Below are 12,820 nucleotides of genomic sequence, written 5' to 3' on the forward strand. Positions count from 1 at the left end.
ACTCTTAAACCTTTCTATTACTGCAAATTTTTGGCTTTCTTTGAATATTGAAGTACTCTGGGTAAGAAAGAAAATAAGAACAGTCATTTTCATCCTAATCATCAAATTACAGCTACAAGTTAAAAAAAAAAAAAAATCCTGGACTTTTTCCTCCCAAAGTTATATATTATAGATACTCTCAAAGTATCTATAATATACAACTTTCCTTAGCTTCAGAGAAGGACTCTGCAAGTTCCCTTCTCCATCTAAGAATCTATTTTCTAAGAGTCCAGTCTTCTAACAAGACCCTTGCAGCTGGCCTCTTGGCAGCAGGAGTGCTAGCAAGGCCAGAATTGAAGATGGTGAGAATCAGTAATACAGTTTGGGGATGCAAATGATTTTTTAGAAGTTATAAACAAAAATTAACACTTGTGACATATACATGCTCTCAAATGACAAAACATCAAAGGTGAGAGGAGGAAATAACAATGAATGTGATCTTTTTAAAAAGGGGGTAACAGAAATAGTAATCTTTTATAATAATTATAAATCCTCTGCATACCATAAAAATGATTTGGTTTAGCTTTCAAATATCATCTAAACAAACAAGACAGAGAGGGAAGTTCACTGCTGGGGTTTGCAAAGAGGGGCATCTGTTGATGGGCAGACGCTGCAGGGTGGCTGCTGAAAAGCTCCTTTGATGTGCATGATGGTGGTCTTCTCGGCTACAGTACAAGTGCTTGTGCATCAAGTATAAAATACAAGCCTTTAATCACATAGATCAGCTTTTTAGCTTTTGTAAATTTAAAAACAAAAAGGATAAATAAGGCACTGTACTTTTAAAAACAAAAACTGCTTGGTTCCAAGTTTAAAACCCAAGGAACAACCAGAATATAATATATAACTTCCCTTAGCCTCAGAGAAGGACTCTGCAAGTTCCCTTCTCCATCTGAGATGTGTTTTCTGACATCTCAGATTACGCTGTTCTCCATTAACTGTAAATTTGAAAGGCTTGACAAGCTTATAAAAGCAGATTTAGTTAATGCAAAATAAAAGGTTACTTCTATAGAACAGTTTTATTCTTGGTTACCATTTTCCAATCACTTTGCATCCAGCCGCCTCCGTTTGCTGTGTGAAGAGTCCAGCTTTGCCTTCAGCTTTCGCTTTCTCTGAGCTGCACTGCTCTCTGGGGTTTTTGTCAGGGGTCTGGCCCGAGTCTTTCCACTACTCTGCTTCCTATTCGTGGCTTTCTGCGGCCTTGAAGAGGATTCACCTGCCCCCTTCTGTTTTGCAGGTTTCGTCAGTGTTTCCGAGGCAATAGCCCTTTTGTTTGCATTCTCCTTTTCTTTCCTGGAGGGAGGGCAGCTCTTCCCAGGGGACTTTTTAGGGATCTTCCCTTTATTCTCTTTCAAAGACATCTTTTTGGGGAGTTGGCTGCTTCTGTCCCTTGCAGCTGGCCTCTTGGCGGCAGGGGTTTTGGTGGATCTATCAGCATGCTTTTCTTTGCTGGCTCTCACCGCAGGCCCCTTGTTCTTACTATCAGGAGGGCTGCTGCCTTCTGTTCTCTTGCGTTTACTCCGAACTTCTGCTTTAGGCAAGATTTCAGACACCTGCTTCCCTTTCTTTCCCTTCATTCCTTCAGTACTCTTGGGCTTAACAGGAAACCCATCTGCATCTACTTGCAGGGCAAGCTTGGGGGACATCAGAGGGTTGATGCATACGCTCTTACGACTTGTTTTACTTTCCACAGCCAGACCATCCGGGCATTCCATTTTCTCATTCTTTATTAAACGTTGCTGGGCTCTGAGCTTTCCTCGAATATTGGAATATTTTCTAAGAATCCGAGTACTGGCTGGAGTGGGCAGGTTGGCTGGAGGATGGCTGTTTCTATCTTCCTTGACTTCCTCTATGCTGTCTTCAGAATTACGGTTGGGGCTGACATCACTGCCATCCTCTGGCTCCACCTGGTCAGGATTTTCTCGAAATTTAGCCCAGAGTTTCTGCGTTTTCCAATTATTCCTGGCAGGAGTAGCTCCAGGAAATTTCTTCAAGTGTTTTTTCAAGCGTTCAGCCTGCAGTGAACTGGGATACAGGCTGGAAGGAGCGTATTTCTGAAGTGGATGCTTGACAGGGGGAACGTCTCCTGGAAGACGAGTATTGAGCTTCTTCACAATGACTAGAGACCGGGTTTCAGTTGTCTCTAAGAACCATTTACAAACATTAGATAATTTAAAGTTTGTCATAAACAGCATCTGAACAGGAGAAAACTTCTGACCCTCCAAAGAACCCCTGCATTTTCGTGACCTTTTCTTGCTTTTCCAAATCTCCTTCAGCTTATCTGATTTGTTCCTTGCTCTTGGTGTTGGCTGTCCTTCTTTCTCCAACTGGATCCAGCCCTTCTGAACTTTCATGTACTGGGCATTGAAGTTGGCGATGAGCTCTTGGTTCTCCTCCTCAGCACACCATTCCATAAACTTTGGCTGTTCATCTACCACGGTCTCAACATCATCTTCATCTAGAGGGTCTCCACTCTCTGAAGCTCTACTTTCCTTTGGCAATGGGGGGTTTACTTGTGCAGCCTCCTTTTCTGAAGTCACTTTTGAAGCATCCAAGGAGCCCAGAGAATGAGCATGTCTTAGGTTGTAGGTTGAAGAGGTCAATCTTTTAGGCCTTGGCACCAATTTTGGTGGCCTAGCAGCATCACCACTTCCACTACTCAACAACCCAATAGAGCCGCATGGGGCATCACTGTCATCTTTCTGCTGTGTGTTTTCTCTGTCTGCCTCATTCACAGCCTCCTCCGCATGCTGTGTAGGAAGATGCCCTGGCTCTTCTCTTGCCTGTTCTGGGTCCCTCTTACAAGGAATATGTTCTGAGGGGATATGAGCATTCTTCTCATCTGTTTTAGACTGAACATAGATTTCTAGTCTCTCTCCAGGCAGTGGTTGTCCAGCTGTGGTTATGGGGTCCTTGCTGGGGAGAATCTCTCCTCCTAACTCCTTGACTTCTTTGCCCAGCATGTTTTTCAAAGTCTGCCTGGTGATGACCCCACCGCTTTCACCCTCCTGCTCGGCATCCTTCTCAGGCGGGCGTTCGCTGACACTTGGCTTTTCTCTGTCTTCCAGAGTTTCCGTGTGGAAACCGTCAGGTGGAAGGCCCTCAGGTGTTGCCCCACTAGGGTGCCCTTCTTTTCTTGAACGTTTTGCACCAGGATTTTTAGAAATCTTAATTTCAAGACAAGCTGAGGAAGAATTTGAACTTTGATTTCTTAAGCATCTGTCAGTAGAGGAAGAATCCAAAAGCTGACTTCTTAGGCACCTATCAGAGGCCTCAAGGAGTTTTTTACCTTTTTTCTTCTTGTCCAAATTCTCTTCGCGTGAGTCAGTGCTTGGCTCACACGTGTCTTTTTCTGACAGGCATTTTACATCACCATCCTCTCCCTCTAATTTTCCTGTACCACCTGCTGCCTCACCTTCCTCAGTTTCACTGGGCTTTTCATCAGTAAAAGTGCTGCTCTCCTTCAAGAGTGGGTCGACATCTAGCTCCTGGGTATCTCCAGGCTCAACCTCAGCACTGATGCTCTGGTCGTCCTCAGCCTTGCCCAGACTCATGGGAGGCTCCAAGCATACTGGGGAACTTTGATTTTCTGAGCACTGAGGACTTTCTTCTCTACTGACTGTTTCAGGAGGAGAATGAGGCCTAGAAATGACATCTTCACTGCCTCCCCCAGAAAAGCTTTCAGTAGAGGGAAGCAGGGGACAGTCCTGGGGTACACTCGTCTCCTCCGTATCCAGCAGTGCAAGTGGTGGCTGGTCATGTTCAGGAGAAGACATCCCACTTGCTGTGGGAGCTGAGACTGTGGAGCCATCTTCTGGCAGGTCCTCTTCAGGAAGGTGAGGAGGGAGAGGCCACACCACACTGGAGGCTGTTGTTTCCTCAAACCTAGGGGAGCTGCTCAGATTTGGCTTAATCTCTGTGGGGCAAACCTCAGGCTCTTGAGGTTCTTTTCCAGGTGAAACATCTCCACCTTCTTCCTCAGGAGAGGTTATTTCCTTGCTAGGTTCTTCAGGGTTGTCTTCTCTGGGAAGCTGCACATCTACTGTATGTCTAGGGGCTGAAGTTGTAAGGGTCTTCTTAGGAGTGAAAACTGCCTCTGATGCCAACGCTGAGCAGCTTGCTTTTTCCTGGGAGTGTAAATTTCTGGCTAGTGTACGAACAGTTGGCAGCTCACAACAGTCACCATTGAAAAAGTATCCTCGAGTACTCTTTCTGGCTGTTTTCCGAGAAGATAATATCGATTTTTGATTCTCAAAGTGGCATTCTGTTATTGGTTGACTGATATAAACAACATCACACTGGTTATCATAATCATTTATCCTCAGCCCTGATGCCCTTTTACTTTTCCGAGCTGTCTTAATCGAGGTCGATATCATCTTGGTTCTTGAGTGTCCATTTGCCGCTTTGTGAACAGCTGGCATAGGGCTGGGGCCTAACCAACCATCTTTGGAATGATCAAACTGGCCCTTATCACTGGGATGTAAATGGTAACCCACCTTATTTCTTCCCAGCGAGTGAAGATGGTTCTCTTGCTTTGGCCTTGCATCTTGTTCATTTGCCTCTAAATCCTGGCGTAAAGGTGTTTTTGAGCTACACTGTAAAGTATTCTCTTTATCTGCAGTTCTAGGTGAGCTCCCCAAAAACCCTGAGTCCCAAGCCTCTTCTGATAAAGCTTTGAACAAATTTCTTGGAGGAATAATACAGGTATTGCCCTCTTCACTATTCTCAGCTGCCATTTTTACTGTAATTAGACTTTCTACTAAAGCTGAACTCTGCATATGGTCTTTCCCATCCTCACATATGTTCACATTTGTGTCCTGCTCCTGTCCAGTGGTTTGCCCCTCCAAGCTTTTAGGGATGTGGTGGAAGTTCACTGAGGAAGAATTAGATGCAGTGAGGTATCCTGGAGTGAAACTATCCACTGAACTGCTATTAATAGAATTCGGTTTAGTGGTTGGAAGTTCAGAGGAATCTTTCTGGACAACAGTCAAGGCATTCTCTCTCCCATCTACAGAGTTTGTCTCAGGAGGCTCCTTCAGGTTCTGTTCCGTCAAGTGTAGAGAGCTGTGAGAGTCTACAAACAAATCTACAGAAGCAGGAGACTTCATATCGAGACACAGAGCATCTTTTTCCTTATGTTTGGTGCTTAGCTGGGCACAGCTAGCATTGCAAGTGGATACATCCATTGCTCCAGAATCAGAAGGCTGCAGGTCCTCAGTGCCTGGCTGAGATTCAGTATACAGATCGTTCAGAACACGTATGAATTGCTTTTGATGATGAGTACACAGCTTGACCATAAACTTCTCCAGTGGGGACTTCGACTGATTGTTAGAATCTACTGCTATTGCCTCTGTTGAGTTCTCACTAGACAGACAAAGAGAAAGAAAGTATTAGTATGGTCATTTACCAAAGAACCATTTTTACATTATAAAATTAACCTGATGTTATTCATTTTATTATTAATTTTTTTTTTTTTTTGTAGATACAAGGTCTCGCTATGTTGGCCTAGCTGGTCTTGAACTCCTGGCCTAAAGATATCTTTCTGCCTCAGCCTCCCAAAGTGCTGGGATTACAGGTTGAGCCACCTTGCCTGGCTATCTGTACTATAAAGAGAGTGGGTACTTTGGCCAAAACTGCTTCTAAGTCTGTTTGTATACTTTTGATTCAATAAATAAGAATTATTTACCTAATTATAATATAAAGCCAGCCTGTTATTGTCTCAATTTTTAGTGACAGTATTCTTCATATTTTTTTCTTTTTTTAATTTAACCACAGCGTAAGTTTATATTTATGAAGGATACTTCTTCATACTTTAAAAGTAATCATTCAAAAATCATTATCTTAAAGAGAAGAAATACTGCAAATACATTTTTTTCCTCAAAAAAACTAAAATTTTGACCACATTATTAACTCTAGTTGGTCAACATATACTTTGCTTTATTTTAGGTCTGGGTATTCCTGTTAAATAATCATTGGTTTATAAGTCCACAACACTGACAAGAATTGAGGCACACTACGGTACAAATCTTGGTTTAGAAGTACTTAGATGGTGGCTCACATCTGTAATTCCAGCACTTTCGGAGGCCAAGGTGAGTGGATCACAAGGTCAGGAGTTCAAGACCAGCCTGGCCAATATAGTGAAATCCTGTCTCTACTAAAAATACAAAAATTAGCCGGGCCTGGTGTCGGGTGCCCAGAATCCCAGCTACTCAGGAGGCTGAGGCAGAGAATTGCTTGAACCCCGGAAGCAGAGGTTGCAGTGAGCCGAGATTGTGCTATTGCACTCCAGCCTGGGTGACAGAGTGAAACTCCATCTCAAAAGAAAAAAAAAAAAAAAAGCACCTAGAGAAATTACAGTTGTGGTTTTTGTTTTTTTTTTTTTTACGGAGACAGAGTCTCACTCTGTCACCCAGGCTGGAATGCAGTGGCGTGATCTCGGCTCACTGCAACCTCCGCCTCCCGGGTTCAAGCAATTCTCCTACCTCAGTCTCCCAAGTAGCTGGGACTACTGGTGCACACCGCCACACCCAGCTAATTTTTTGTATTTTAATAGAGATGGGGTTTCACCATGTTGCCCAGGCTGGTCTCGAACTCCTGAGCTCAAGCAATCCATCTGCCTCAGCCTCCTAAAGTGCTAGGATTACAGGCATGAGCCACCACGCCTGGCTGAGAACTTACAATTTTAAGATGGTTTCTCAGCATGACCAATTGGTCATGCTAATGCAGGAATCCTTCTACCTTTCCTGGGAGCATAAAGGAATAGAAATCAACAATTTCACATACTTCAAAAGGTGAGATGATAAGCTAGTCCCAGTTCACAGTCTCTTAAGTGAGGAGACAGATATGAAGCCACACTAAACTGTACAGGCCTATCACTGTGAGGTAGTAGTATTGTATCTTCACTCAAGGTCCACTTGCTACATTCTCCTAGACCTTCAATACATCTTTTACAATCATGCACAAGAAATCATTCTATGTTAAAAACCCCTTTCTACCATTTAAGTAAGTCACCCAGGACAAATCCTTAGAGCTTATCATGACAGATGGGGCTGTGTGAAAGGGTGATGCTAGATTCAAGTCACGCCACAGGCAATGCCTGCTTAGACGGCCAGGCCTTTCACTAGCTGCTTTGCGCTTCTGGATGTCTGAACCCATGCAGTTACTCCAGTTTCCTGGAGTTTTATATAATTTCTCAAACTCCCTCTCTGTATGGATTATAATTCCTCAGGAGACTATTATGTGACTTGACATGAAATAGGGCAGAGCACAGAAGGCAGCTTAAATGTGTGAACAGATGTTGTTTGATAGTATCTTCTGGCTAATTCTTTTCTTCAGTCTTTGACTTTTCTGTCCCAGTCATGAGGCACCTTTACAAGGAAGGCTGACCCTAGACAACCCACATCACCCCTACCTTCCTTCCCACCCTCCACTGGCTTCTGAGCAGTGGGGTCATAGTGGAAAGAGCACAGGCTGTGGAATATGGAAATCTGAGATTCCACTTTTGGCTCTGACATTTACTATCTACAGAATCTTAGGCAAGTTACTTCATGTCTCTGAACCTTGGTTTCCTCATCTGTAAGCTGGGACTGAGTGTCAGTATCTCAAATGATTGTGATATACTAGATAACATACATAAAGCATAAAGCATAAAGCATAAAAGGCTAGGTGCTCAGACAATTTCAGTTTTTGTTCTTGACTCAGGGAGACTTTTAAGATCAAGTGGTGAAAAGGTTGCTGAACATGACTGAATACAAAACCAAGAAACTAGTTAAATCTCTTGCTTAACCTAACTGCTTTACCAGAGAAAATAATACACTGTGTTTTTGTTTTCACAATTAGCAAGAAAGCAGTTTTAGTTGGTAGTGCCATGGGTTTCTGAAAGGGCCTACATTAGACCATGGATTTGGAAGACTAGAAATGTCTTAGAAAATGCCTACCTCAAACTTTCCAAGTATAACTGAATTATGAATACACTAGGAAAAAAGATCATTAAAGTATTACAAAACATACACGAGTATGGTAAACTCTGAAGTACATCCTGGCAATGGGGACAAAATGTGCCAAAGGGAAGAAAAGATGAAAGCAGCTAGGAAAAAAAACCTACTGAGTACTTGTCTATCTGTAAAGTGGACTTAATAAAAAGTTTTAAAAAGGCAATATATGGAATAAGCTCCTCCTGCTTTGCAAAAATGGCAAATATTATCTTCTTCCTTTGGAACAGGCAAGACATCAGTGACACCCTTGGATAAGTGACTGTTAGGACATTTCCAACTTTCAGACTCAATGAGATGTACAAAGGAGCTCAACACACTTCTCATGCAGCTGCAGACTTTTCTGCTCATGGAGCTGGCAGGAGGTGGTCCCTGCTGAAGGACCCCTGGAGCCTTTAGGAGGAACTTTGCCACCATGTCTATCAGGTGGAAGCAACAGCACAGTATGTGTTACAGGTTACAGTACCAGTGAGGAGGTGGAGAGCCAATGAGTAGTCCTGCTATTTACTAGTTATGTGACCTTGTCCAAAACACTTAACCACTTTGGGTCTTAGAAGAGTACCTGCCCCATCTACCACTTGGGAATTCTCCAAGGAAAAACCTACACAGTTTATACAAATATCAACTAGTGTCAGTGAATCAAATTAAAAGTGCTTCAGTAAAAATAACTCGGCTAGCTGGGCTTGCTAGCTTGAGCCTGCAGTCCCAGCTATCCCAGCTACTTGGGAGACTTAAGGTAAGAGGATCACTTGAGCCAAGGGGGTTGAGGCTGCAGGGAACTATGATTATGCCACTGCAGTATAGCTTGGGTGACAGAGTGAGACCCCATATCAACAAACAAATAAGCAAACAAACTTGGGAGATCAGGAACATGCATTAATGCTTTCTTATAACCTAAAAAGAGTAAATTCTCTGGATAAAGTTTAACCTTCAAGTACCAAAAATTTTAAAAGCAAATATTTAAAGATTCAATTTTTTTCTGATGGAAGTCTTAAAAAATTATATCATCTTGAACATAATTTATTATTTCCTGATACTTGGGATCATTATCATATGCACTGTTACTGAAGTTTGGTTATTATTTTTATTATACTGAACCAAATTATATTAATAATTTGGGGGGCTACTCAATTAACTAAGTCTGACTTCCTAAAAAGCCACAGTGGTAGCCTGTTTTGTATTAAAATCTTCTTTCTTATTGGCTTCCAAACAGTGGCTGATCTTAGCCGTCCTATTTCTACCTTTAGTAGAGAATTTTACTTACTAGCTGAGAAGCCATATCCCATGTGCCAGAATAGTACTTTAAAAATAAATAGGCTCTGAATGAAAGCTTGAGGAATAGTTTTAGGGGTAAGTACATGAATTTTCTAACTATAACTTCTGCTGCTCAGAGGCCTTTATTCCTTAGTTCCTGGTTCTTGGATATGTTCCTGATGTTTCCAAGGTAGGTGACTATAAACAAGTAGGATGCCTTTTTAATACATCAAAGAACATACTCGAAGCGCATTTTAGCAGTACACAAAAAGGCTGACAAAGTTCTGTGAATGGGGTGAAGAAATATCATGGCATCTTATTGTAGAAAAATTGAAGAGATAAATGGTTCTTCCTAATTCAAGAAGTACAATCATTACCTAAGTCTTTGCAAAAATTTTCTGGGTACCGCTTCAGGCCTATAGCTGGGCTCTGGAAGCAAGCTTTGGTGCTTGGAATTAACAAGATGCCTGGGGATGAATGAAATCAAGGCATGCATCCAATAAGAAGACAGAGTGCTATGAAGAAAGCTGAAGAAGCACTTTCCTCTAAAGGGATGCTCACACAGAATAAATGAGTAATAATTTAGTCCACAGGTAGTATCTAACTTCCTTTATGATTGTGAGACTCTAATCTGCTGCTGTCCCATGTTTCAATAAATAGCACCCCAATGTTTTTATTACCCTTAACTAACGTAAGGTATTCTGAAGGGCCATGCAGCCAGCCCTGAAGCAACAACTGTGGCCAGATGGCTCAAGCTAGTCCCCATTAGACAACCACAGGTAGGCAGGAATGTGTTTCACAACCTCATGGCAAGAGGTGGCATCTTCCATGCCACCCCTAAGGTATGCTAAAGAAACATGTTCAGGATCCACTGAACTCTAACCTAGAACAATGCAACAAAGCATGTGGATGCCAAAAAACAGCAGTATCATCAGAGAGACTGACAGGCTACACTAACCTTAAGAGACACTTAGAGCAGTAGTTTGTGGAAGCTCAGGAGAATGAAAAGAAAAAAACTTTTCTTTTCACAGAACTGCAAATGGCAACCTCTAGATAAACTGGCTTCAACAGAAAAGGCCATTTGTATGTTTTCCTCATAAAAAGGACCAGAGACAATATACTGCTGAACCACAGGTCGTAAGAGCAGATACCAGGGTATTCTTGTCAGCCTGTTATTGGCCAGCTCAAAACCACCCCACCTGGTTTGATTGCATCCTTTCCTGAAATTCTAAACCACTATTCTTGGTAAAACTCAATTATATGGGGCCTTGTGTACATACAAACACACACACACACACACACACACACACACACACACACACACACACACAGTTTCGCTCTTGTTGCCCAGGCTGGAGTGCAATGGCGCGATCTCAGCTCACTGCAACATCTACCTCCCAGGTTTAAGCAACTCTCCTACCTCAGCCTCCCAAGTAGCTGGGATTATAGGCGCCTACCACCATGCCTGGCTAATTTTTGTATTTTTAGTACAGACTGGTTTTCACCATGTTGGCCAGACTGGTTTTGAATTTCTGACCTCAGGTGATCCACCTGCCTTGGCCTCCCAAAGTGCTGGAATTACAGGTGTAAGCCACTGTGCCTGGCCGGGGCCTTGTATATTTATCCTATAATTTATCTTGTATTGACTTTGTCTTGTTTTTGTCTTAGCTTCCCAAGCAGATTTAAGCTACTTGAGCACAGGTAGGGACCACGTTTCATGTTTTCCCCTAGCAAAAAAGAGGAGAGGGGAAAGGGGACATCTAGGATGCTTCCTGAGTTTTCTTCCTGGGCAGCACTGTTTATTGAAATAGGAATAGAGGTAACAAAGGTAGTGGCTGGTGGTTATTAGGGTGTGTATGTTTCTGATGAGCTCTGTTCTATATGTATTACAATGTTTCCAAGATTCTGAATCTGAGATGTCTAGTAGGCAACTGGACACATAGGAATGATGAGCCCACTGATCGCTTCACTTTGATCTGAGAGCCTTCACATTAATACTAACCTTTGTCCAGGTGTCATTAAATGGCCCTGTTATAACAGCTAACTTTACAATATAGCAATAAAATCAGTTTTGGCTGTAGCTCTAAGTTATCCAGCTTTCTACTTTTTTTCTAGAATTTTTCTCAATAGCACCTAAGTTTTATTTTATTTGAGTCTCCCTCTGTTGCCTAGACTGGAGTGTAGTGGCGCAATCTCGGCTCACAGCAAGCTCCGCCTCCCAGGTTCAAGTGATTCTCGTGCCTCAGCCTCCCAATTAGGTGGGATTACAGGCATGTGCTAACACACCCAGCTAATTTTGGTATTTTTAGTAGTGATGGGGTTTTACCATGTTGGTCAGGCTGGTCTTGAGCTCCTGATCTCAGGTGATCCACTAGCTTTGGCTTCCCAAAGTGCTGGGATTATAGGCGTGAGCTACCGTGCCCGCAATAGCACCTAAGTTTAGATGAATTTTATTTTATCATTTTAATGTTTTAAAAATTAATCTCAACTTCCTGATATTTAATTCTATTACGTTTTTTATATTAAAAAATAGGTGTCAGCCAGTTTTTCCTGTTTTAAACAGCTCGTCTTTACTTTTGCATCTAGTTACTCAATTTTTCTGAGACCTTAGATTTTAACAGACCCTAAATATAGCACTTGCATTAATTTAGAATATTGTTGGGCAGTTAGTAGGGAAACTAGAGAGAGACGATTTTCTGTCCTGCAAACCATTTCCTCAACTTGGCCTAAGGTGGAGGAAGCACTGTTTTAGTTTGGTGCAGATTACAGTCTGTATCATATGATGTCCTTCACATCTGACTAAATAAGATCTGTATAAGAACAGTAAATTCATCACAGATGTTGAAATGATTTGAGTTCATGCTGCTTCTGCTCACCAAGAGGACTCTCTGTAATAGTCAAGTGAATTATTCGTTAATCAGAAATACCTGAAAACCACCACTAAAGCACAGTAAGATGCTAGGGGAGGAAGTACTCCCACTTCTCATAAAGGAAAAGAAAAAACTGGATTTCCAATACTTGAATTAGTTTTCAGTTTATCTCCTTGGTGAGAAATGGCGTGCATGACCTTGACCACAGTCTTCCTATCTTCAGTTCTATGCCTAATTCTTGAGGGTGTGGTAAAGGATAAGATAATATTCATAAACCCTTTAAAAGCCACAGTTTAAGAGCGATTGTTGTTTCACAACCCCATCTTTAATGATTTACTAACACAGCAGAACTTGCCTACCAAGTCAATAACACAACATTTAATTCCTGAAGGAAAGCATTCCTGTAGTTAATACTGTTGGGTGGGAAACACTTAGGTTATCTTAGGGTAAAAGATCAAGTGGAGAAGAGATGTGGTATGAAGATGAAGGGACAAGTTTGAGAGTCTAGAATTTGGGAGTGACAAATTTAGGCATTTACTAACTACCAATAAATTGCTTGATGGGCAAAGACAATATCATTGATGACCAAAATATATTCTTCTTGACTGAAAAAGATAAATAGCCACAGTGAATGACGTTTGGATAGGAGCTAATCTTAATAGCAGAAAA

General features: G+C 42.0%; 1 protein-coding gene across 7 annotated transcripts in view; it reads right to left on the reverse strand.

Moving 5' to 3' along the window:
- Positions 1-322: 322 nt before the first annotated feature.
- Positions 323-12,820, reverse strand: part of LCOR (ligand dependent nuclear receptor corepressor) — a 142,333-nt gene continuing 129,835 nt past the window's right edge. For 6 of the 7 annotated variants that reach the window (XM_012439399.2, XM_021672920.2, XM_012439400.3 and 3 more), the window contains one exon: positions 324-5,400. In XM_012439399.2, coding sequence (XP_012294822.2) covers positions 1,080-5,400 — 4,321 coding nt within the window. In that variant the 3' untranslated portion in view covers positions 324-1,079. Of the gene's footprint in view, positions 5,401-12,820 lie in introns of all 7 variants that reach the window. The other variant, XM_064374024.1, reaches the window with a different exon arrangement.

Source organism: Aotus nancymaae, unplaced genomic scaffold, assembly GCF_030222135.1.
Source record: "Aotus nancymaae isolate 86718 unplaced genomic scaffold, 86718_ANA_hifiasm-v0.15.2.pri h1tg000010l, whole genome shotgun sequence".
NCBI lineage: Eukaryota > Metazoa > Chordata > Mammalia > Primates > Aotidae > Aotus > Aotus nancymaae.